The sequence below is a fragment of the Platalea leucorodia genome, assembly GCF_965183815.1.
Source record: "Platalea leucorodia genome assembly, chromosome: 5".
Lineage (NCBI taxonomy): Eukaryota > Metazoa > Chordata > Aves > Pelecaniformes > Threskiornithidae > Platalea > Platalea leucorodia.
This window is the reverse complement of record NC_138827.1, coordinates 99,830,507-99,855,152: the sequence shown is the minus strand read 5'-3', so window position 1 is coordinate 99,855,152 and position 24,646 is coordinate 99,830,507. Positions and strand designations below refer to the sequence as shown.

Below are 24,646 nucleotides of genomic sequence, written 5' to 3'. Positions count from 1 at the left end.
TCCAGTAACACTGCCCTCCCTGCCTCCTTCCCTCCCAGACCCTCTCCTTCTCCCCCCCCCCCCCCTTTCTCCCCCTCCCCATCGCTCTCCTCATTTTCTCTCCTTCTCTCTCTTTTCCCCATTTCTCTTTCTCTTTTCCTTTCTGCCACTCCCTCTCCCCCCACATCAAACTTGCCTTTCAAGGCATCTAGAAGGTCCAAGTTAACACACATGCAAAAATATGTTTCAACTCTATTTTCAAACAGGACTTTGGAAAGTATTTGCCTCTCTATTTGGTTAATGAAGAAGACTTGATCACTGATTTAGGTCTTCCAAATTGCTCTCAAGCAGGATTTTATTTCTCTCACCATTTTCAGAGGAAACCAACTTCCACAGGGGATATAAATACCCTCCACAAGTCTACAAACAGCAATGCGCTGCTTCTGTTAGCACATGCTGTAGTATTAAAACAGTTCCCCAAACTTCCAAAAGTTGAGTGGTGTGTCAGCAACCTGAACTAATATTTCTAAGCTCTACAGCTCCAATCCCACCAGCTTTTATTAAAGGCTTACCCATCTGAAGGCAGAACTGCTGTAATTAGGCTCCCCTCTGAGAAGAGGCAACTGAAGTCTTATGACTCATTTCCTCTCTCCAACATCAAATAATTTAGCTTCTGGTCCTCACCCCCAATCATCTAGACTACGCGTGTGTTGGTTTGCTCGAGGCTATCTGAGTGAGCCAACCGATTTCCTCCAGAACAGAGGCCAGGGTTTGAGGGCTGCCCACCCCAGGGACCTCTCCCCACCGGCACACACACAAGCTCTCAGCAGATCCAGCTCCATGCCTGAAACTCTACTGAGTCCTTCAACACCGCTTCAGTAGCTCCTGCACCTCTGAGCAACATCCCTGCAAGAACTGAGGACCAAATCTTGGGGGGCACAGGGACACCACACAAGGCCAGAGAACAACTAGACCAGGTACTACTTGTAACCCCTGAGATGCTGTAGCACTTTTCATACCATCATGGATGGACTATCCGGCATCAGAACCAAGTGGGAGGTCTGAAGGTGATGGGGGGGGGGGGAAGTACGGCAGGCAATTAAAATGCACCCAAAAAGTTTGATTCTCAAGTTAAAATCTTGAAATTGCAACAGTTTATGAAGGTTTTGTTTTAAACAACTAGGGTGCTATCCAATAGGCACTTGTGTTCTCGTTTCGTTGTTAAATGCAAGCTAGCTGCGTGCAAAGCAGCTACAAAACCAGTGCCTTTTATATTTTCCTTTAATGGTCCATCCTTCCATTCAAAGACACAGCTATTCCACGCTCATCCCGTACCGAACAGTCTCATGCTGCATGAAGAACATGCTTTTTCTTGCTTATCATGTACCACATAAAGCAAGTATTTGTGTGGAATAACAGTCATACACAAGGGGAAAGTAAGGAACAACTACTGCAATTCCTTCAGCTCTTTTTCTCTTTTTTGTTTGTTTGTTTTATTTTTTGGTTTGGCTTTTTATACACAGACAAGTCCTTAAAAAAGGAAACGCTTGGAATTACTAATTACAAAACTCCCATACAGACAGCTAAACATTTATTATCCTGTCTTTAAGTAGCTTGAGGGGACAGGGAGACCTCTTTTGCCCTCCCCCCAAGCAGGAATGAACAAAGACAACACCTACCTTTAACAATCTGCTTGGCACAGGCATTATAAACTTGTTCCTGGGTCGTATTGGGAGGTAACACTCTATCAAAGACATACGGCTTCCCTTGCTGCAAACAAAAGAGAAACTCTGTAAGATAAAGAACATTTAAAACAGTTTATAGACCCAATTGAACAGGCAACCTGAAATGCAGCATTTACTACAAAGGAAGCCATTCAGTGCAATGGAGACGACAATATTTTGTTGACTAAACAGATGTGACATCTTGTGTGCTCCAAAACCATCTTTTCTATAGCTGGCAAATAAAACGCAGCATATGTTTTCTGTGTGTTCACATTTGGGTCAGCAGCTACAGTTGCAGGAAACAATAAGCTGAAATATCAGCAACTGAAAGTCGATTATTTTCTCCCTCTCCTAGGACTTAAGGGGGAATAGCCATATAAATATTTGCAAAAGATTTGCTCTTCGTTACTGCAAACTAGTGAAAGTGGTGCGAGAAACAGCAACCAGAGCAGAGAGAACCAGAAGTCTGCAGGTCCTGAGAGCTGCCTTCTGCTGAGGCGGGGTGGCCCAGCACGGTCCAAGCACGTCTTCCTTCAGCAGAAATACCCCGGTGTCATTTCTGTGCTAAACGTGCAAATGCTTAGGGTAGACCCAAAAGAGCCAGCCCAATCAGACTGTTCTGTTGCCCTAAACTTATATCTTATCCAGAAATTGTCATTATTTTTATCCTTAACACCAACAAATAACAAGGTGCCATGTGGAAAAAGCTCCAAAATGACATTTTGAATGGGAATGGCGCCATTTCCAGGTTGTGCGCCACGACCACAGACACCGAGCTGCCCTAATTCCCAGGTGACGCCACGACCGACACTTATTCATGTGTATATACACTGTGTAGCACCACCTGCACTTCCAGAAAATTTTGATTCCTCTTTGTAGTGAGTATAATTGGTTACAAGAGAAACACATATATAGCAATCCTAAAAATAGGTTTGCATGACACTTAAAAGGCAAATCAATTTTTAAGACAGCAGTTCAGCTCCTTACAACTCAAAAACAAGCAAGACATTTGCATTTAAAATACAATTCCTTTATTTAAAGTTACACTAAGCGGACGTGTAACGTCTGTCTTATCTTCCATCAAAGCCTGTAATATTTCTCTTTGAAGATGTGACACCTGCTCGGAGAACAGCATAACGAGGGCTTCAAAGCAAACTGCGAGGTGGCTGGATACCCGATGTAGGAATCTTGTTCTGTTGAGTGGAGGTGCCATTTCTGCCATTTGCAGCCAGATGTTCAAATGCTGTGCTCAATTAGCCATTTTTGTCACACTTTGATTTTACTTCAAGCAGATCATAAGCTTACACTTGCCTGCTCCTTAAACTCGGGTACTTAACAGCCACAGGGGAAAATACGACAGAGAGGTGTTTGCCTGCAATGTGTGTTCTTCATGTTTCAGCCCAGAATTTTGGATCTCAAGGATAAGAAGGCAATTTATAAATCATTTAGTAAATAATTCATGGTCTTGTGCTGGCGTGAGGTGAACACTGGGCCATCCAAGCACCCCACTTGGTAAGACACGAGCCCAAAGAGGCGACTGAGACCGACATCACCAACGCAGCCCCAGACCCCAATTCTCACCCGCGGCAGCCCCAGCTCCCGGGAGAGTAGTGGGACTGCTGGGAGCACCCAGCTGGCACCTACCCCAAGCTCTGTCTCTCCACAGCCTTCCACGGACAGTGCAGATTGTGTGGCTCTCAGCTAGGCAAAGCTCTTCGTTCCCAGGATGAGAAGGGCTGTAAACTATTCTGGAACAATTTCTCAAATGGACTTTTTACCTATTTACTCCCATTTTGCTTATTCCAAGCACTAGACAATAAGCCCTAATGCAAGAGGCCAAAAAACACACGGACACACAACCTCAGCCATCCACTTATCCCATTTATTTCCTTCATGCCTGAGTTGAGGCTTATCAGCTAAGCAATGTGAGAGAGGAGCAGAGAGCGATGCCAGTACATCATCCTACCACGGCAAACACAGCACTCCAGGCAAACATGGCTCTGGCGCAATCAATCCAGCTCTTCTACTGAGCTCTCAACAACTATAATGTCAGAGAGCCCCAAAAAACAATCCCGTCGTAATTGTGCTGCACGCAGCTGAAAGAGGCACTGACTGCGACTGTTATTTATCTGCCAAACTGAAAAGCTACAAATGTAAAGCAGCAATTCACAAATGTGCTGCATAGGTCAAATTTCTTCCTCGGGATTTTTTTCTGAGAAGCTAAAAGACTGGAACACCCATCACTGATATCTGAAGAAAAGAAATTAATGTGAAGGATCACACAGCATCTGTCACCAACCGCACAAAATGAGAGCACTCCATTATCCACGCAGCACTTACAGGTTTTTGGGGAGCTTTTTGTGCCTCATCTCCGCATTGATCTTGGATAAAGACAACTCAAGGCTCACAATCCATTCTGCAAAGGAGAGTGTGATGAGTGGGCACAGACCCTCTATCTAACCTCAGTTTGGGGAGTTTATAGTTCTTTTGCTCTAACACCGCTTCTCCTCTGCCCTAAATCCTCTCAATCCTGCTCAACCCTCTTCTCCCCACCTACACCGCCAGCTGCACTCCCTGCTCCTTAGGCTCCTCATCCTCCTCCCTCTTTCTTTGTTCACAGGTTCCTGCTTGGGTCTCTGATGTTGGAGAACTGTTGGGCACCTCCCGTGTCACCCAGCTCACCTTGTTCAGCTTTCTGACCCTTCCGATCCACCAGCTCTCCTCGGAGTCCTCCTCACCACCATCTCCACCCAGCCCCAGGCTCCTGGAGCTGGCTGTGACCGTCACCACCTCTCCCACGGGGTCGTCCCTTGCTCCTTCCGCGTCCCAGCTGGGCAGCCCACAGCCCCCACTCTGCACGTGTCCTGCAGGAGCTCACCCTCGAGCGTATAGGGGCTGGAGGAGACCACTGACATCTGAGACAGGGAGAAGATGCCCAGCCTGAAGGAAAGCTGAGGCAATTCAACTGCCAAGATACTGTTAAGATAGAAGATTTTTCTCTGGAGCAAACTGGTGGTTTTTTGTTTTTGGAGGGTATTATTGTTATAAGCTCTTAATTTTTGACAGATTTTTCCCCAAAGGTGACAAAAGCCATATCCCATCCTACAGAGGCAACATGCTGGCAGATCCAAAGATTTGCTCCAAAACAGAGAGGGAGGGTGAGCAAGCATGAACATCACCTTATTTTTAGCATATTCCCAAGCAGTACATTTTCCCCTATTGTCATCTTGAGAAATAACACAACTGCTCCCCCCCCCCCCCCCCCCCCAAACGTAACTCAGCTTGAATTAAATACCAAAATCAGGAAGATTTTCAGCCTTATTAGAGCTTATTCAAGAAAGTGGTAAGCAGCTGGAAATAAAGTGTTATTTTCTGAGTTGATGCTAAGCTTTATCTGTGCACCTCCTCCATACATTATTTTCCAAACTTTCTCATTATATGCAGTGTATTATCTCTCATACATAAATCACATCTTCCTTCCTATGCGATTACTTCTTACAGTCCCCCTGACAATCTGTTCCATTAACTTATGCCACTGCTGTATAATGGCTAGGATAAGTGCTCCGATCCACCCACACAATTCCTGTTGAAGTTGTATTGACAGCAAGATAGATTCTGTTCTGGCCCTTCGATAGCACGAAGAATGCTATTCATATGTATTGCCAATTATTATTTCAGCAGCTTACTGTTTAAAGTTTCCCACTGAGTTTACAGGCTTGGCATTTAAAAAAAAAAAGCTGAGGATTTCACAAGCACAAAAAGGATCTGAACCATAAATGCACGTGCTACCAAAACCATCATTTTACAAGCAACATCACAGAGCAGTACTATCAGTAGAAGCTAATATTTTCTCAATTAAAGATAACCAAAATACATTTCCTGTTTAAAAAAAAAAAATAAATAAACCTCAACTCTCCTAAATTCTATATAGAGAGGAAATGAGAAGTGCTCAGTGCTTAGAGCTGCATGCTAAGAATTAGGAGCCTTAATGCAATTTCATGATTAATTCCCTGTGATCTTCAGAGAGACGTTCAGGGTCGATTCCGCCAGTGTATCTGCAGGTTATGGTGCTAAGCAAGACGACGCCTGACTTTCAGGCATCTGAGCTCGGAGGCAGAATCCACAGTCCAAGGTCCATCCCCAAAGTGCCTTATAAAAACCATGGGCAAGGTGAGGTGGCTTAGAACAGAATTTCCAACAGCCAGCCTGTAGCTCAGATATATAATTGCTAAAGTAGAAAGGAAGAAGAGAGCATGCAAAATGCCGGGTTGCTTTACTTTTGGGGGGGCTGTAAGGAGACATTTGAGTCTGATGAGAAATTATAGCCTGAAACCATTCCCTAGAATTCAAGATACCATCCAGATTTCTCCCAGGACAGATGCAAGTTTGTTCTGCTTGAGCAGACACCAGCTGTGAGCAAGTCATATGCCGACTGGCAGTTGTGAATGCGCCTAGTGCAGTTCTGGCCCCAAACGTACAAGCTCTGCTGATGGCGGAGGTGAAGGTCATTCATACTTGCCTGCAAAATACCACGTCAGTACGTCCTGGAGGGGGACATCGTTTTGAACGAGACTCAAGAAGAGGTCACGCATCCATTTTCAAGACAGAAAAACATCCATCAGTCCATCCAAGGCTCATCTCCACACGTCCCAAGGAGCACAGAAGTGGAGAGGCAGGTCCCAAATGGCAGACTCCAGGAAGGACAGGGCTCCTGCCAAGGCTGTCCCTGGAGAGCATCTGCCCCGTGGTCCAGGTGTGAAAGCCATCATGATGGCTCTCAGGATCACCTTTCAGACTGCTTAGGGGTACAGCACACATAATGGGATGCAGGGGAAGAACATTTCAGGATTTCACAAGAGTTAGGGGATGATTAGGGGAGGACAAGGGCAAGGAAAGGCAAGGATGTGGGTGATTTGGGGAGGAACAAACACGGGATGAAGGGACAAAAGCACCAGCCATGTAAGCAGGCTGCTGGTCACTATGCTTGCCCGGCCATGCCCCACATGCTATCAGCACAGTTCTATCTTCTTCCTAAAGGCCCTTCTAACTCTCTTTCTGGGGGAGAGAGTTCATTCTGTGTACGGGGGTCTAAGCACCAGCAACTGAAGTGGGACCACAGGTCACAAGGTCCATGTGTCCGTGCTGCCAGCTGCATCTCTGTGCCAGGAGGTCTGGAAAGGGGCTCAGCCTCACCTCTGCCAGGCTGCCAGATTCGGCTCTTCCTAATGGCCGATAGTTAGGGCACTCGGCTGAAACGGGCAGATAGATCATGTACACAGGGTCCCTCTCATTCATCTTAGTCCTCTGTCCCCTCAGAAGGCAGGAATGTTCTTTTCTCCACAGCCTGGTCAAATAAAGGCATCCCCTTCACCCCTGTAAAAGGGGTGCATCAGTCATGCAATCATCAGCCGATAGCTTGGGAAAACTTTTGGTCCCTGCAGAAACACAACAGTGCCAAATCACATGGCTCAGTTTATCAGATGAATCGTTTGGCAAACCGTGACTCTGCTGAAAGTCTGTCAGTATTATTCTGGCTCTCTATTCAAGTCAAAGAGTTTTATTGATGCAGTTGGAATGAATGATCTATGAGTGGGTTTCACATACCATACAAGATGCCGCTGCCAGTACCTACAACGGATGAGTATACAGGTAATAGAATCCTGTGATATGTAGGAGCTTAATTAATGGGAAATTATTTCCCAGCTAGTTTTCACTACCATAAGTGCTCTTGTAGGAGACGTTTTATAAATAAAAGATACATAATTGCAGGCCTGGAAGACAGAATCTTCCAAAGAACAGAAAGCAAACTATTACCAGCAGCAACTCAGTTTTTCAGTCGAGGCACATCGCTCATGCAGCACTGAGTTTCTCCCTTAGAAGGTGGCGTAAAACACGTTTCTTCCCTCTAGCCTATAGGAGCAGGAATTAAAGTCTTTACTCCCTTTGAAAATGTAGAAGCCAGACTTACTCAACACTGCATCAGACTTGCTCCATTCGTAAGTGGGATAAATAGCTGGCCCTGCAAATTTCCCCTGGAATTAGATAGAACTTATGAGACAGAAGGACTTCTTTTCCCCACAAGTTATAGAGATTCTGCAACAACAAGGTTGTTTCTATTTTGCTGATAAAGCACAAGAAATAAACAGGATCTATCCCATTCTCCTGAAGCCATCTCTCTCTAGTGAGGATTGAAAACATGAGGATTAAAGATAGAGGGAGAAAATAAATGCATGTTAGCAAAACCGTTAAATTTAGTTACTCTGTTTTCCCTTTATTCAGTCATACTGACCAAGGAAATGCTACTGCCCTCCTATCCATTTTCTATGTTTGCTTATCCTTTAAAAACACTGGGGCAGTAGCAATTCACCTCCTGGATGGGAATTCAGAACACTTGGGATAAAAAAAATTAAGGAAATTTATTCAGAATAACCTGAATACACTACATAGTCAAACCAAGTTCTCCAAAAGAAATTCTTAAATCTTGTAATACTCCCAAAACTCAGTTGGAAAATAAATTAAACCAAGCAGTCATGTATGAACAGGCACTGCAGAGCAATTTGAGTTGAACACAACATTACTTTTGCATAGCAAAAGCAGGCTTAATTATTGATCTACCTTATGAATATTTCTGTGGAGCTGATGGAATTTGGCTCATGGCCAGAGATCCACTTTTAGCTTTCTCTCTCGGCAGAAAGAACCTTTAACTCCTTGCAACAAATCCTGTTTTCAGAAAGCATTATTTTATTTTGGTATAGATCTGCAATTTAGGAAACCAAGCCTTAGAAATTATTTTAAAGCTTTTCTTCTACCTAGATGCATGACCTGGAAGAAATACTCTTTAAGAAACCTTGAATGAATTTTAAATATAAAGATCTCCCAATACAAAGCCAACTATTGAATAATACCCTTTAGCAACATTTTTTTATACTTCTGACACAGCAATACTCAGAGTCACAGCTCTCCATTATTATTTACTTGCATTGGTGCATGCTAGTCACCACTGTCCAGAGGATGAGATGAACCCAGAGTATTCAGCCACCAGCCACCACGGCCCCTGCAAAAGCTCTAACCCCTCGCTGGCACCTCTCAGCCTGTCAGAGGAGATGTTACCAACATAACGCTAGTCACAAAAATAAAAAAAGCCATGCAAACTGTCTCCCGGTCCCCATCAGATGATAAACTGCAGGCTGACAGACTCCTCACAGCTGGGAGGAAGGCTGGGACGAGGGGCTGGAGAAGCAGCACCCCAGTGCACCCGAGGCTCAGGAGCTCCGTCACTGCTGGAGGCTGCAGCCTGGCTGGGAGCACCCACCGGCACCACGGAAAACAGGACCTCTTCTTACTTGAGGGCAACCGACTCACTCCTCCTCCTCTGCCGGGACTCCCCAACACCACGTGGCTCGGGAACAGGATGGGGAGGCGGAAAGGCCCTGGGACACAGTCTTCTCCAGCTCCTCGCCATCCTCATCACTTCACAGGCAGATGGGTGCCGGCAGCCTCGGTGGGGGCACTGCCCGGTGAGCGACTGAACGCCCAGCAGCACCGAGCACCGCGTGGGGATGCTGTGTTACCAGCAGCACTTAGTCCAAGCATCCTTTGGTACTCCTTCCACGGTGCAGCCTAATGCCATCAGGATCAGCACCATCCTTCCAGCCCACCAGCACCCTGCATGCCACGCGGCAGCTTGCAGATTTGGGCCTCGATTACTTAACTGCTTATGCAACGGCACAAAACCAGGTATTTGGAGAGTGGTGTTATCCTCCTGCAGTTAAATTTAATCTCTGAAAAGATGAAGCTATGTTAATGACCGTGGGGAAAAAGGATTTCATTTGGTGCTCTGTACAGCGCTAGCTTAAGAGCCACATCATTCCCCCTTTCCTGGGTCTTTCACCCCACATTAAGAAATTAAGATAACTTTTTCATACTTGTATTTCTTCTGCAAAACTGTTTCTTCCATCTTTTCTCACAAAACTAAGTTTTAAGTAGATAGGTGACTGCAAGTTCAGCAGACGTCTCCACTTTATCATAAGTATAAAACCATCAGAGTGAGGAATTAGACACAGGCTACTCTAACAGTCCTAGGGGAAACAGGAGGACAGCGTCCGCAGCACCATCCCTCTGGCTTTCAGGTAGCTAGCACCACTGTATTACGTGTAACAGATAACTACTGGATTAATTTAATGTCTCTAACTAATTTAATAGACCTTTTCAGGCCTATTTGAAGCTACCTTCATGATCTATTCATTTTACTTCAGCAAAGCACAGACAAGCTTAATTAAATTAACTTTAAAATGCCATCACTCACATTTCAGATGAAGATCCTCTGGACATCAGAGGTTCTTAAGTAAACAGAAATCTTGCAAGGAGATTTACTACATAGTGTCCCAAGCCACAATCAGCACACAGGGTCCTTGGCTGACCTGCTTTTGATAGCTTCCCCCGTTAACAGACACCTTCCAAATGCTTCTAGAAAAAAAGCGCTCAGCAAGCTCTTAAGGTAAGCCAGACTCAAAATTATCCAAAATTTCTCCGGTTTTACCAGGCTCCAGCATTTCAGCTAACCTACCCTGCTCCCTTACGTCAGTAGGATAAGAGAATTTGATAATTTCTTTTGTATATAAAACCATGCAAAGTAACAGTTTAGAAAGGAAAGACAGAAAAATATTCTTTGTAGAAGAAAAGAGAAAGAAAGGTACCATAATTATAGAAGCCTGAGACTCCTCTAACTAAAGGTCTTGTGATTTTAGTAGCAGTTGAGAATGAAAAGAGAACAATGTATTGATTGTCTGTTTTGTAAAAATGCAATACTTCAAAATCGGTTTTAAACTACTGGGGTTTTGTTATTTAAAGAACACTATGATTTTCTTTTAACAAAAATAAAAATTTCATAGGCAGAAAATAATGGAGTAAAACCGATCCTCAGGCAGGTCCCGACGGCAGCAATGGAAGAGGAGTCAGACAAGGCCAGCTCATGGGTGGGGGGCCATGGCAATTAGTTACGCGTGGAGCAGCATCTCTGCTTATCGTCAGTGTTTATAACATTCCAACAAAAAGCAAAAAAGCTAGGTGGATATTTCAAAACATGAAATGAAGCAGTTTTGGTGAAGTAAAAGTCCCAAGTAAGATGCTGACCTTCAGCTCCACCTACAGAAGCACAACATAAACCAGCCCCGGTTCAAGACATAACTACGTCTTAATTCTGCCGTGGCAGTGTTGTGTTAATCTCCACTTTGTTAAACATATCACTTACAGATTTATGGGGCAACTGGGTGGCTCAGAAGATTAGTAATGGGATACTGAGCACTGTCAGTTGTAGATTCAAATCCACCTCAGGTCAGGAGAGGTCAAAATGAAATGAGAGGGCATCACTGGTCCGTAGAGCAGCTTTCTTTTCAGCATGCTCCGCAAAACCAAGGATTGAAGGGGATCAGAGAACAAACTACACCATCGGTCATGGCGCGTCCCGTCAGGCTGGATATATATCGGCAAAAAGAAACAAGTGAGATGCTTGCACCCCACTGCCTGCATTGTATGGTATTTGTTCTGCAGAGAAAGCATTTCACAAGCATAAACTGTCACATTTGCAGCTGGGCTGTATACGCATTCAGTCTCCCGGGGATTAATCCAGAGCCACTAATTTATTTTGCGACTGAATCCTGAGGGAAGAGCTCCTGGAGGGTCTCAAAACTGTCCCGGCAATCACAACAGCAGCGAGCCCAGACCCCAACAGCCAGCGTACGCAGCGAGTCCGGACACATCTCTCTCCCCAGACTGACTCCCTTCACACTGACCTGTGTGGAGCCAAAATGCCATCTGCATGGTGGCACACCATGGTGAGACCATGGCTCTCCACCGGGGACACACTCCACCACACAGGGTTGAATTATTCTCATCCCATTATCACCGATAGCAAAGTGTAGGACCAACAGCAACACTGGTACATGTAGATTATTTTCCTCTGCCCTCAAGAACCGAAAGATCTCAAGTGTTCAAAAGCCCAGACTAGTAGCGTCCAAGACAGGTGAGAGAAGAAGATACCAGCGTCCATAATCTAGTGGAGTAACTGTACTCCCAGAGATCAGAAAATAACCCTCACCCTTGATACCTTGCTGGTTGAGCATGTTCCTGATTCACTGGGAGACCGGTATCAACAATTTAGACTTGCTTCCTCATTTACAAACCAAGATACTGAATGCCAGTAGTGCTGGGAGCTTGAATGTTGACCGACCTGATGTTGTGGCAGGAATTTAAAAGCGTACAATAGAACAGAAACATTATCACTAGTCTGCCCCAGCCTCCTCTCGTGCAATGTAATTAAAAACACATGCACTGAAAACACATCAGAGAATTAAGGAAGGAGAATGAGAGCACCGCTACTTCTGTACTTCCCTCTACCTTTTCCATTGAAAAGTGATACTCAAAAGAAGAACTGAAAGGGCAGCACACAGGGCAGTGCGTTATCTCGTTTTATCTATAGAGATATTTGATGCACAGCTGCCCTACCATTACCTTCTGTTTTGTAGCCTGACTGCTTGTAGCCTAGACTCGTGTTGTATATTGGAAATATTCGGCTCTGCATCTCAGCGACTGTAGTAACAGCTACAATTGGAGCATGGAAGAGCCTTCACAGAAGCTCAGATGTCAAGGCAGGCAGAGCAATTACCCTGTCACCGAGCAATGCAGACAAGTTGCTCCTGGCAACAAACCTCTTCAAACATGGACGGAGAACAGCGTTCACAGAACAGAGACCCCATGCACGAGTGCGGCCATTTTGATGAGCTTCTGCGCATCCACCGTTTCTCTCCGTTCCGGTACTGAGGACTCTCTGGCACCTGGGGCAGACCACGGCTGCCCGGCGTCCATGCTTCGCAAGTAAAATGCTCATCTAAAAGCTTATTTAATAATACCACGCAGCGAGATTAGATCTTCCAGGAAGGAACATGCAGAAACTGCAGCATTTCATACAGACTTTGATTCCCATTGCAAAATCGCTGACCTCCTTTCACTGTGGCAACACTTCTATTGATTCCTTTTACATTTTCTTCCGATTCTTATCTCAATTTGCCCAGTTTCCTCTCCCGCTGCCATTTCACCCAACTGAAGACAGGCAGGGGTCGAGGAGAGAGGAGGCAGCTCCCCGTCGGGAGGAACAAAGCCGCCCGGCACCGGCCAAGCACAAGCCTGGTCGCTTGGAGCTTCAGCTGGAGCCTGCAAGAGCACCGGTTCCTGCCACCCGTGCCCTCTGAATAAAGAGGAACCTGCTCGCTCCCATCCATAACCTTACAAGCAACAAGCTTCTGCTTCTTGGCTTGTTGCGCTGATTTCCTTATATATCTCGTCTCATTAGCTGGAGAGAAAAAAAAAGGAGAACTCTCAGTTTTAGTTGATGTGCAAATCTCACAATTTTAGCACTGATCATCTAGTCTTCCTCAAGCTAAAGCATTTTCAGCCAAGTAATTATATAAAAATCATAGTTTTTAATTATATAAAAAAATAAGGATTCTGTCTCTGATGTAGTGGGGGCTAGGAAAGCTTAAATAGGAAACCGTTAAACAGAGACCCCAATGCTATTTGTAAAACCCATACATTTGTGGGAGCAGGGTCATGATACTGCAGTGCTTGGTTTGGTAATACTCAGCAATCCTATTCCAGTACAGGCATTCTGATTTGTACCTCTAGTTCATAAAAACCACATTAGGTAATTAGACAAGTAGAGACAAAAAAAAAGCATCCTTACAAAGACATCGCAACGCCTTACAAACTAGAATTACTTCCTCCTCCATTTTCGTACCAGTTATCAGGAGGAAAACAGTATTTAAGAATTTGGTTTTTGCATTTCAGGTAAGTTAATCCATCACTGATAAATTCAGTCAATCATCAAGAAATTCAGAATTGTTTACATCTCATTCAAAATTCAAGCAGAACTCGTTCCAAATGGCTTTGCATTTGGTAGCAAGAATGCCTATGCCAACTTCTCCCATACTGAGAAATTTGTGGTGACAAGTTGTGCTTTCCTGGACAGCTGGCAAAGGGGTTCTGATTGTGTTACTACACAGAATACAGCTCAAACAGTTACCCAAATAATATGAATAAAAGTGGTATTATTGAGCTGGTGAAAACACACACACACCAAAATATCCTCCTGTGAACTTTGTAAGAACAAAGAGCTGCAGAATTTCTTTTTGAAATGCACTGCTTGGACCTTCTTTGGTAATTTTTGGTTCTTTAAGTGCAAAAATAGATTTTCTGGCTCACAACCCCTTCCCGTGCCCTCCCTGCAGCTAGAAATGCATTACAGCTTACATATACAGCACATCTCTTCTAACAGCACAGCAATGAGATCAGCAGACCAGACCCACTTTCTGCTAAATTATCCAGAAACAGGCAATGCTGGCTGGAGTTATCTGACAGTAATTCTATTATCAGATTTAGTAATGCTGATATATTCCTTCTGCATTTCCCAAATCTTCAAAGCAAGGTACAATCTGGCCTGCCACACTCCATTCCCTTATAGGAGGCACAAAAAGTGATTGTGTTAAATGCTTACACACGTGAGTGAAAGCCCCCGTGCTGTTCCTTGACCCACTGTGGCAAGGACGATGAAGAAAGGACCATGACCTATAACATGACAGTCATATAAACATAGTACCTGCCTCGTATGTCAATCATGATTCATATTCCTATTTCCCTCTAGCAGAACCAAACAAAACCTGCAAGACACAGGGCTGTCAACTGGCAGAAGATAAGGAAGGTGCAAACAATCGCTAAGACCTTTTATTTGCATCAGCATAAGCAGTTGCTCCTCCTGTGAAGTACAAGCCATTCTGCTGACGGACTTCAACCTCCAGCCACCCTCATCACTTGGCAGTATTTCCAATTAAAAAAAGAAAACCCAGACCCCTTGGTCCTGAAGCCACAGAGGTCTCTTGTCTTCCCCATCCTTGATGTTTCTCCAATTTACAGTTCCTAGTTCCCAAAATCTCTGAAACCCATGCCACTCCAAATGGCAGGTTTTAATAACAACAAAAAGCAAAAATCAGAAGCAAGCAGTTCTTGTTACACAAACCAGCTCAGCCCTGGAGATAACTGGTAAACGAACACAGTCTCCTCTCCGGCTGGCCCTTCTGCCCCGTACCCCCTCAAGAGGAGGGGTACCTTTTCCCAGACACACCAAGCGTGCAGCGGCAGCAAAAAGGAGCTGCCCGCCTTCCCTTCGCAGCAGCTTACCTAGAGAGGCTGAGCACTGCCTACCGCACACATCCAGGGCAACGAGGCATCTTTATTAGCAATGCTCCACTCAGATGATAGTGGGGGGGGGGGGAAAAAAGCCCAGCGCAGGATCAGAGCTGTAGCAGCAGGACAGTGCTGCCGTCGTTGCCCCTACATGGCTCTCAGCGGGAGCTCCTGCTGCCGCTCGGGAGTCGGAGGAGCAGCGGGGCTCCAGCGTTTGCCCCTGCACGCCTACGACTGCGTTCACACCGTTCAGCCATTGCCTGCAGTAGAAATACATCTATACAGTTACCAATGGCTCTTTAGAAATACACAGCAAGGGACTCCAAATCCTAAAAACAGAAGGTACCTCTCTCCAAGGCAGAATAATTGCTCTGAATTCCCACATCCACCAGCAAGACTAAACAGACGGGCAGCTGCTTCAGCTTTCAGGCTTCCTGCTCTTTAAAAAGCAGGTCCCAAATGACTTTCTCAAAATGAAACTGAAGTGTGTAACGGCAGGTACCATAGTACCAAAAATCAGAAAACCCTGAAATTTAAACCACCAAACCTAATAACAGACAAGAGAAAAAGGAGGAGTATTTCCATTGTATAAACAAGGGACCAAAGAGCTGATGAGCCTAAGGTCACTTGCAAGGCAAATCCAGGTTTGTTCAGTTCCAGTACAAAGTCTGAATCCAAAACAGGCCAAATGCAGGCTCTACCAAGGTGAGCAGATTAAGAATTGCATCAAGCCAGAAGAGCAATGTACTCAGCTCAGTTAAAACTATACATTCATATAGTACTGCCGTTGCTGAAATAGCACACGTTCATATCATAAAACTTAAGAAGGAAAGAGTTCACTCAGAAAAACATAAGTCCTATATTAAGTGACAGGCTATTGACCAATTCTGACAAAAGTGAATTTTAAAAAAAAAATAAAATAAATCAAAAACAGGGCAATAGTTTAGTCTACTTCTAGAAAACAACCACATCACTAAGCCTCTCCACTAGCTCTGCACACAGCCAGCCTTCAAGAAGCACCGCAGGCAGCACCGGGAGCGGGATCCCCTGCGCAGCTCCCGTCCTTCGGCCACGAGGATGAGCAGCCTGGATGGCTGCTGAAGGCAGCGCTTCTCACCGCTCCGACGGAGCAGCCAGGTCTGCACTTCCTGCACCTACAGGTACTGGTAGCCATCTCAGATAAGCAGCCCTTCAAACACCTTGATTAGAGGATGGCAATAGCAGTGACTCATCTCAGCATTTTTTTCCCCAAAAGGGAGCGGTTCTGCAGGCGAGTCGCGTGTTTCCCGAGCCGGGCACTGACAACCAGGGGCTTCCATTTCTCAGTCGTTTTCCCAGCTCTGGCGCTGGCTCACACAATACACTCGCTACAAAACCACTGGAGGTGCTTCCATTTTCCTTCAGCTCTTAGCAGCAGAGTCCTACCTTCCTCCCGCACAGAAAGAGGGAATAACAATCTTCCGCAGTGCTTCACAGCTCAGTGATCACATATGGTACAATTAAAATAAATTGTTTATGCTGGCAACAGTTTTGTTTGCAGTTTATGGCTAAGGTTATTCTATAATACTCAGAGAATCTGCGCTGCACATAAAGCAAGCAATGGACAGAATAAATCCTCTATTACCAATATATGCAAACATCTTTCTCAAGTGTAAAGAAACATGTGCTTCTGTGTAGCAAGATTAACTTTGCTTTAAGATTTGTTTGTATCATTGAAGTGCTTTGCTTTGAAGTTAAATTGTAAAAGATACCATAAAGTGAAAAATAGTCAAGCCAATCCGTTTATCAAATGACAGCAGAGTTTTCCACTGGGTGTTTATGGTTGACCCAGAAAGCGGTAAGAAAATAAGAAAGCATACAGATAGCTTCTAAGAGGAGAAAAACCAAACAAAATGTAATATTAAAAAAAGAGTGGAAAAAAATAAAAGGTAATGTAAAAGGGGAGAGAAGTAGAGGATGGATATGACATGGGAGCAGCAGGTTGAGACTAACAGGTCAGTCTTCAGTAGTGGCATTTTGTATGATTTCTATGGTGACAAAAATCAGTGTTGGGCTGTTAAAGAGGAATTGACTGCTGCAGTTGGAGAGGACTGAGCTGTATGGCTGCAGACAACTGCGCTTGCCGTGTAACCGAAACAGCTACTAAGAGCATCAGCAGTAAAACCTGGGAGTAGCGTGGCTTCCCAGGGTCACAGAAGTCATTGCGTTCAAAAGGGTACGCGGCATTGATCAAGCCATCAGCAAATTCTGCCAGGTACACAGCGAACAAGGCAAGACGTATACATTTGCTGTGCCTGCTCCAGCTGAAGGAGCCACAAGCACCTCTTGATGGAACATGCCTGCATGTTATGAACTAGCCCAATAGACGTACAGACACATACATAGATACTCTAGCGCCTGCAAGTACAGCTGCTCCGCTATTTGTACGACAGAGCAATGTATTAAAAAAAAGCCAGATTACTTTCCTCAGTAGATTTTTGGAACAGATTATTATGAAGTGAACAATATAAAATCTCAAAGCTCTGTGAGAAGTTGCAGCATTATCCACATCTTACTGTTGGCCTAAATACAGAGATTGAAGCTATTCAGGAGAACTGTATAGTCAAGAAAAGAGATTACAACTGCAGAAAAATCCGACTTCTGTTAACAGGTTTGCTAAAAGTATTCGCTAACCCAGTTACCCCAATTCAGATAATGGTCTCCTGCACGTTCTTTGCTAAGTGAAGGCATAATTTAGCAGTCAGAACGATACTTGCGTATCAGAGACTCAACTTCCCTGTAGATTCCCAATGTGACTTTAAAAGTCAACTTTCACCCCCCAAAATAAGAAGTCTTCTTTACCTCACAGGCTGCCACAAGGACAATTAAATAGAAAAGACTGTGTCATAGCAACAAGGTCTAAGTAAATTCAGGAATATTGTGTTCAGGAGTACAGCAAAAGTTATTGCAAGCCTTTGGGCCATTTGACATATAAGATGTGTTTTTCAGTATCGCATCCTCCTCACGCAACAGAAATGTTTAACAACAGCTTCAAAACTGCCACAGGTTTTCAAGAATCCTACTGCTCCCTGACCCAGAGGAGAGTCTCTTACACCAACCAAGAGCCTCTCCTATCCATCATTGTAATGAGGTAGCAGAGTAAGATTTCTTTTAGCAGAGAGTGAAGCACTGAAAAAACGAATCACTTTTAGGAAAGACATCTAAGAGGACCACTATTAAATATTTAAGTTCTTATCTCTGAATACTCATTTTTCACAGGGAAAAAAAAAATCCAACATTCTTGGTTTCTATCAGACTCTATCTCATAATGTGAAAATATGCATTTTCTGAAGCTGTCATGGGACCAATTATTGATATTATAATGGGAATCTGATAACAATCACATGCATTTGCAGGACATCCCATAAAAAGTCAAGAATCAAAGAGACCATAAATATATAGAAACAGCTTGGCTCTTTCCAGTAGATGAGTAAAACCAGGAATCCATCAGAAATAGCATGCCTGTGACTCCACATCTTTAAGATTCTGAAGGATCCCATGTTGGATATCTTGAGGTAAAAGCTTTTTTGCTGTTGTGTTGGTTTTGTTTTGTTTTTTTTAAGGTTGCAATATTTTCACACTCCAAAACCAATAAACTTGAATAAAGGTATTTTCCCACTTCACAAAGCCATCACACAGACAAGCACCATCATCCCGTGTGTACCTTCCAGTGGAGCTGGAAAAACAAAACATTGGCAACACCGCAGTCAAGTCAAAAGTGTCAAGCAAATACCGAGCAACTCTAAATCACTTTTCTGCTTCTAGACCCGCAGCGTCAGCTGAAGCACAGATAACCCAGTATTGCACACCCAGGCTGTTGTCTCAAATAACCTGGATCCAATGTCCCTTCGTTTTTCTGCCCACTGCCGAAGCAGAGCTCTGCTGCCTCACCCTGCAGCATCCTGGTTCTCAACAATGCAGAGAATTGAGAGCAGACCCTGAACCAAGACTCATTCCCGCACAGATAAAGGTTTTTTAAGTCATCCGAGTATCTTGGTAAATAACTTTTCAGAATGAGTCTTACCTTGGCATGACCTCTGAGTTTTAAAAGGCTGCAGCAACACAAAAGCAAACAAAAGAGGGAAAGTAAAGGGTCTGAAAGCAGTTGGTAGGTAATTGTGTTGGGTTTTGTTGGGCTACAATAAGACAAAACACATCAAGCTCAAAGTGACCCAACAAAAACAGACACAAAACATCCTGTGCTCAGGACTGCTGTCTATGTTAAGAAAAAAAAACGAAACCACAAATAAATCCCCTTGTGTAGAAGAGATCTTTTGATGAAAACATTCATGCCAAATTCCAAATGCACTTTTGTATTCAACTAAACCAGCCAGAATTTAACAAGAAATGCATCAGCAACCAGACCGTCCCAAGCCACGGAAGCTAATAGGTGGAAATTGGATTATGTGAGTTTCTTTTCCAAGCAGAGAACAGATCACCCCGTTCACTCGTTCCTTCTATGCCACTGCCCCCTTTTCAGCACGTGTCCACAGCTCCCCTTTCCCCTACACGTACGGTATTACCGATGAACAGCACAGCTCAATTTATGCACACTGACATCTTCAAACAAAAGAACAGACAAATGCTGATGACGCAAGATATTTAATTTTCACTTAACATTGTCCTCAGTGGAAGGAAAAGCCCGCCTTTAAGAAAACACAGTTGTGAGATCTGCAGGTGTTGCAGCTCTGCAGCTTGCTCAGATAACGCTGGTTACAGCGTTAGAAACGTGTGTTACTGCCTGGAGACACATTAGGCATTTCAGAACCAGTAAATTTGGAAGAAAACAAATCCTAAGGTGAGTCACTTTAATGATAACAGGAAGGACACAAAGGTAAGGCCAAGGGTGCCAGCAGTCTAGTTAAAAACCGTCAAGAAAAACTAAATTAAATAATCCCTCCGCCTAAGTATCTGTTTTTATGGAAGCATTCCTCCCCCACCCCAATTCTCAAAAAAACACTACAGAGAAAAGCATGTTAATATTAAAGACTTCTAAGTGGCATGTCATCCTTCATTTTATCTTTTGTAACGGCTTTTATTCTTCTGGCACAGTTTGAAACACTGAAACGATATGTGGAGATGTAAGTACGCATCACTCCCTAACAGCTTCCTCACTGCATGTTAAGCCTTCGTTTAGGGCAGAAAGCTTCAGGAGAAAATCATCTCCAGTGATGCACGAAAAAAAAGTACTCCCAGACTTCCCCAAATACCGATAAATCTGACTGTACCAGCCCGAACAGCCATTTGCAAAAATGAATCCAAACAGCAGTGACTAACTACCGCATCTCAGGGGAAGGAAACAAAGACTGCAACAAGTGGGAACGCGGGGCGCGAGTACAGATGCCCGACAGCCGAAACCTTCTGCTCTAAACCAGAGGCATCCTGCAGGAGCTACCAGAGGGAAATAAGACAACACTGAGACTGGCATGAGACTGCATTTTCCAGTTGTTTGACTATCTTGTTGAAAAATATCTATATTTTAAGTTTCAAAGCTTTAAGTAGGAAGCCATGTTTTTGACAGGATAGCTTTGCAGGATGAAGATGTTTTTAGAGAAAGATATCCAAACGGGATTAGAAAAAGATAAAAAAAGCCTTCAATGCCCTGAGGAGACACAAAAGGGAAACTGCTCTGGTGAAAAAATAATAAGCTTTGTATTTTGAGTAAATCATCTTTCTAGCACCACCAACAATAAATAGAAGCTATTCTCACACCTTATTTCTCACTACATTTTTAGAAAACAGAAAAGCACATACGCGTACAACTTTGTCCAAGAAGTACCCATCGATCCGCGTTGAATAATTTTCCCCCAGTTCAGCACTTACAGACAAGCTTGAAAGACTATCCCTTCCAGAAGAGAAACAGCAGAGGATTCAGAAAAGAAACAAACAGAACCCCCAAACCACACTGTCCCCGCAGAAGTGGCTATCTGTGCTCAAATCTATCAGGAACGTGCCGAGCAGCATTTAACAAGCCAAGGATTTTGCTTCGAACCTTAGCTGGGAGGAAAGTACCTCTGTCTCAGGAGCATCTTAGCAAACTGGTGTGGTGCCAGCAGAGTCCCGGGAGCCGAATGGGCTGCTGCTCATCCCAAAACGTGTGGTGCCGCCTGGGGAACCCCCCAGAGTGTCACTACGCACGGGGCTCGGGCAGACGCGAGGGCGTTGCTCCTCCAGGCACTCGCTGCCCTCTGAACAATGCCCCGCTCTGCCCCTGTGCCATGTTTCGAAGCTCTGCGTGTGCCAAATCGCCGTGCAAACCCGCAGTGTTTCCGTAGGAAAGCTGTCCCCCTGTCCCATACCGACCCAGCCCGCATTATGGGACTGGGCAGACGCAAAGGTGGAGAAGGAGAATGTCTGGGGTTTGGAGAAGCTTGGAGACTTTTTTGCAAGCCCTTCTCAAGACTTTTTCAACTGACTTACATTACAGGAGATTAAGTAATACTGTACGTTACATTTGCTTCAGTGCTTTATGAAAGTATCGCTGTGTCAAGAAATAAATGTATTGTATTTCTTGATAATCAGATCCAGAACAGTTTTATTTTTTAGCCAACACACTGTACAAACAGAACCAATAAACTACCCTGCTGGTCATCTCGTCTGTCCCATGATTTTAACCTTCTACCCAAGCGTCTGAAAGTAAGCGTGAAGCACAGCAGTATGCTTTAAGAAAACAACTACTCTCTTTAAAAATCAAGCACGCGAGCAGCTCCCTGAATGGCTATCACAGCAGTTCTTCAGTAAATGAAATAATTTCTCCTGCAAGGCACCGAAAAGCCATCCGGACCCAGCGGAATCATCTTGTATTTGTTCCTTCCCAAATGAACAGCAACATGCTATGATCTACAGGCTTCTGCTTCTTCCCGAGATACCTACTGGCTTAAGCTCCTGAGAGAAATCACCCAAAAAAAGCAAGTGCCAGATCTGTCAGTCTTGTGCTGCTGCTGCTCTGGAAATAGTCTGACCTGAAAGCAACATAGCCCAAAGCCACAGGGGAATGAGCACGTGGTTCATCTCATCCACAAAACAGGAAAATGCAGCAGGTTAGAGACATTCTCAGCTCATGCCAGGGTACAGGAAAATCTTAGGGTGTAGGAGGATTAGCAACACTTCTGAAAGAAACAGCTCCCACAAAGGTATTTGTCAGCTCTTGGTGTCTTCAGATACCATCGATTCCATATAAATGTCGTGCTTAGCTATGCCAGCTACTTGTATCTCACCACAGCCCTTCGCAAAAGCTTCCATACAAAACTTGCTCAGTCTTCACTGGCAAAGGAGAGCTGAGCAGAACTGGAAAACACACCAAGGATGCTGGGAGACAAAGCAAGCACTGGGTTCCCAGATTAAGCCTTCTGCTACGAAAATGACATGCTGTGTATCCACTGACATATCTTACACCAAGACAGAAGACCCATCTCACTTCACATCCTACATCAAACCGGTATGAGCTTTTTATAAAAGATATTTATAGACACGTCATGAACAAACCCTCCGTAAGCAGAATTGCTGTGCATTTTAAGGTAGAGATGGATGCTTGGCTTTTGTTAGAAGCACGGTGTACCACGCCCCATGAAAAAAGCCGTGCAGCAGAGTGGATTTTTAATATTTTTTTTTTTAACTAGTTATTTATCTGTTATCCCAGGGGTTTTTTGTGAGTCTGTCTTAACCACTAAGTGACAACTGCTTAACAGCCTACAGAGATGTCTGTACAGGAGGGACTTAAGAACATGACTTTTGTCATTAGTACAAACTCTACTGACTTTACTGGAGGACATGAAATAAAAGGTAAAACATATCCAAATATTCTAGGGATGGAATTAACGGAGAATCTCTCCACAAGGCAACGTTCCAAACAGTACTTACAGCAGAAAGTATTAAAAAACCCCCACAACCCTGCTCAGATTCCACCTCAGGAATCAGCCATCAATTTTTGTTTGTTTCTACTTCATGGAATATGACACTGCAAAACAGCAACGACCATTGCACAACAGCAGAGCATCAGGTGATGACATTTTTGTTTGGTTTTAGGCACAGAAGTTAATTATGTGCAATGTTTCGTGGATGAAATAACAGCGTTTTCCCCCATGTGAGTAAAGCACGATCCTGCAGGGACCCTCCCGTTTACCCTGTAGCTCTCCGCTGGTTTTCCCACGGGCGGTTTGCTGCGGGAGCTGGTGCAGAGTTAGGCTAAAGCCCCCCAGCGCAGGCAGCGAGGGGCTGAGGAAGGCTCTGCGCTGCCCGCCTGACACCGAGCGCACAGCAGAGAACTGCAGTGCTCAGCAGCTCCTGCTAAGCCGGGCTTTACACATGCCCTCATGCTGCAGCTCAAAAAGCAGCTGACAACCAGAATGAAGAGTCTTTTATCCTCTTTCTGGTAATATTAACATGAGGTTTCCGAGCTGGCTAGAAAGACTCGTTTTAGATCTTCTCCTTTCTAAATAGGAGATATTTGCCTCAAAAATCAGTTTCGGATCAGCCTTGCACTAAAAGGGAAGCGGTCGCTCTAGTCCTAACAGAGAAAGGAGGTGAAAATACTCCTTCACAACTAAATTCCTCTATTGTTTACAACAGGGGAGGGGGAAAAGGGCTGGAAGCACTCTCCCCCATAAACCTAAACCAGAAAAGTATCCTCAGGGAGAGCATCCCACCAGGTGCTGAGCCTCTCTGCATCCTTCCTTTGCAGATGCTCAGGAATAAAAGCACTCGGAGGAACGGGGGAAGCATGAAGAAACCACACACCAGAAGACTGCCTCAGTTGCTTACTACAGCAAACAGCTCCACGCTCTCCGACAAGACCATAAGAAGCAAGCCAGCTAGAAAAATACATTTTTAGGTATGTCAGCCAACACAATCAATCAGAGAGTCACCTTGAGGTTGCAGAGGAGCAGAAACATAAAATGAAACTGCAGTCTGTTGAGACTGTTGGGTAGCTAACCGCAAAAGAAGGAGATGGATTTACCACTGTCGCCTTTTCCTGCCATGGTTAAGGATGAGATACATCTAAAAGGCTTTTCTATTTTAAACTTTAAAGGAGAATCAAAATACAGTGGGTTTTCTCTCTTTTAACCAAAGGAACATTTAAGGGAAGACATTTTAATCTTCCATGCTTCACTGCCTTGCACGTGCAAAGCACATGAAGATGGATGGAAGAGGCCAGAACATAAGACACTGGGTCAAATCCCAACTCGGAGGGGTTTAACTGGTTTGAACAGAGTTAGGACGTTGCCCTAGGACTTGCCTGACAAAGAGCTCTGAACCGCTCAACCACAGGCGTTGCAGAGATACAGCTTTATACATGGCGTGAAAGATATCATGGGGAAACTCAAGACTAAGTTGTTAAACTTCCTTCATTGCTGTTTGTCGTCAAGACATCTCATTGAGTCGTGATCTTTAATTTTTGTTGGAAAATCTACCCAAGGCGCTAGAGAAGTATAATGGGAGGCGATGGTGGGAGGTTCGGAAAGAAAGCATTTCCCCCAAAATTGTTTGTTGGGAAGGAAAAGTAAATTTATTCAGGCTTACTAGTCCAAAAAAAATAGACATTTCCTTTAAATAATATCTATTTTAATTTTTCTTATGAGATAGCAGAATTCCTGGGGGGGCACGGTTTTGTTTGTTCGTTTGTTTATTTTAACTGAACCCCTTTCTTTTCAATATTTTATGGAACAAAAATA

General features: G+C 44.3%; 1 protein-coding gene across 1 annotated transcript in view; it reads right to left on the bottom strand.

The window, feature by feature from the left end:
- The window catches only part of KIF5C (kinesin family member 5C), a gene marked incomplete at both ends in the record, with an annotated part of 78,869 nt that overhangs the window by 51,516 nt on the left and 2,707 nt on the right, over nt 1-24,646 (bottom strand). Inside the window, one exon of the mRNA XM_082312073.1 lies at nt 1,659-1,749. Coding sequence (XP_082168199.1) covers nt 1,659-1,749 — 91 coding nt within the window. The remainder of the gene's footprint in view (nt 1-1,658; nt 1,750-24,646) is intronic.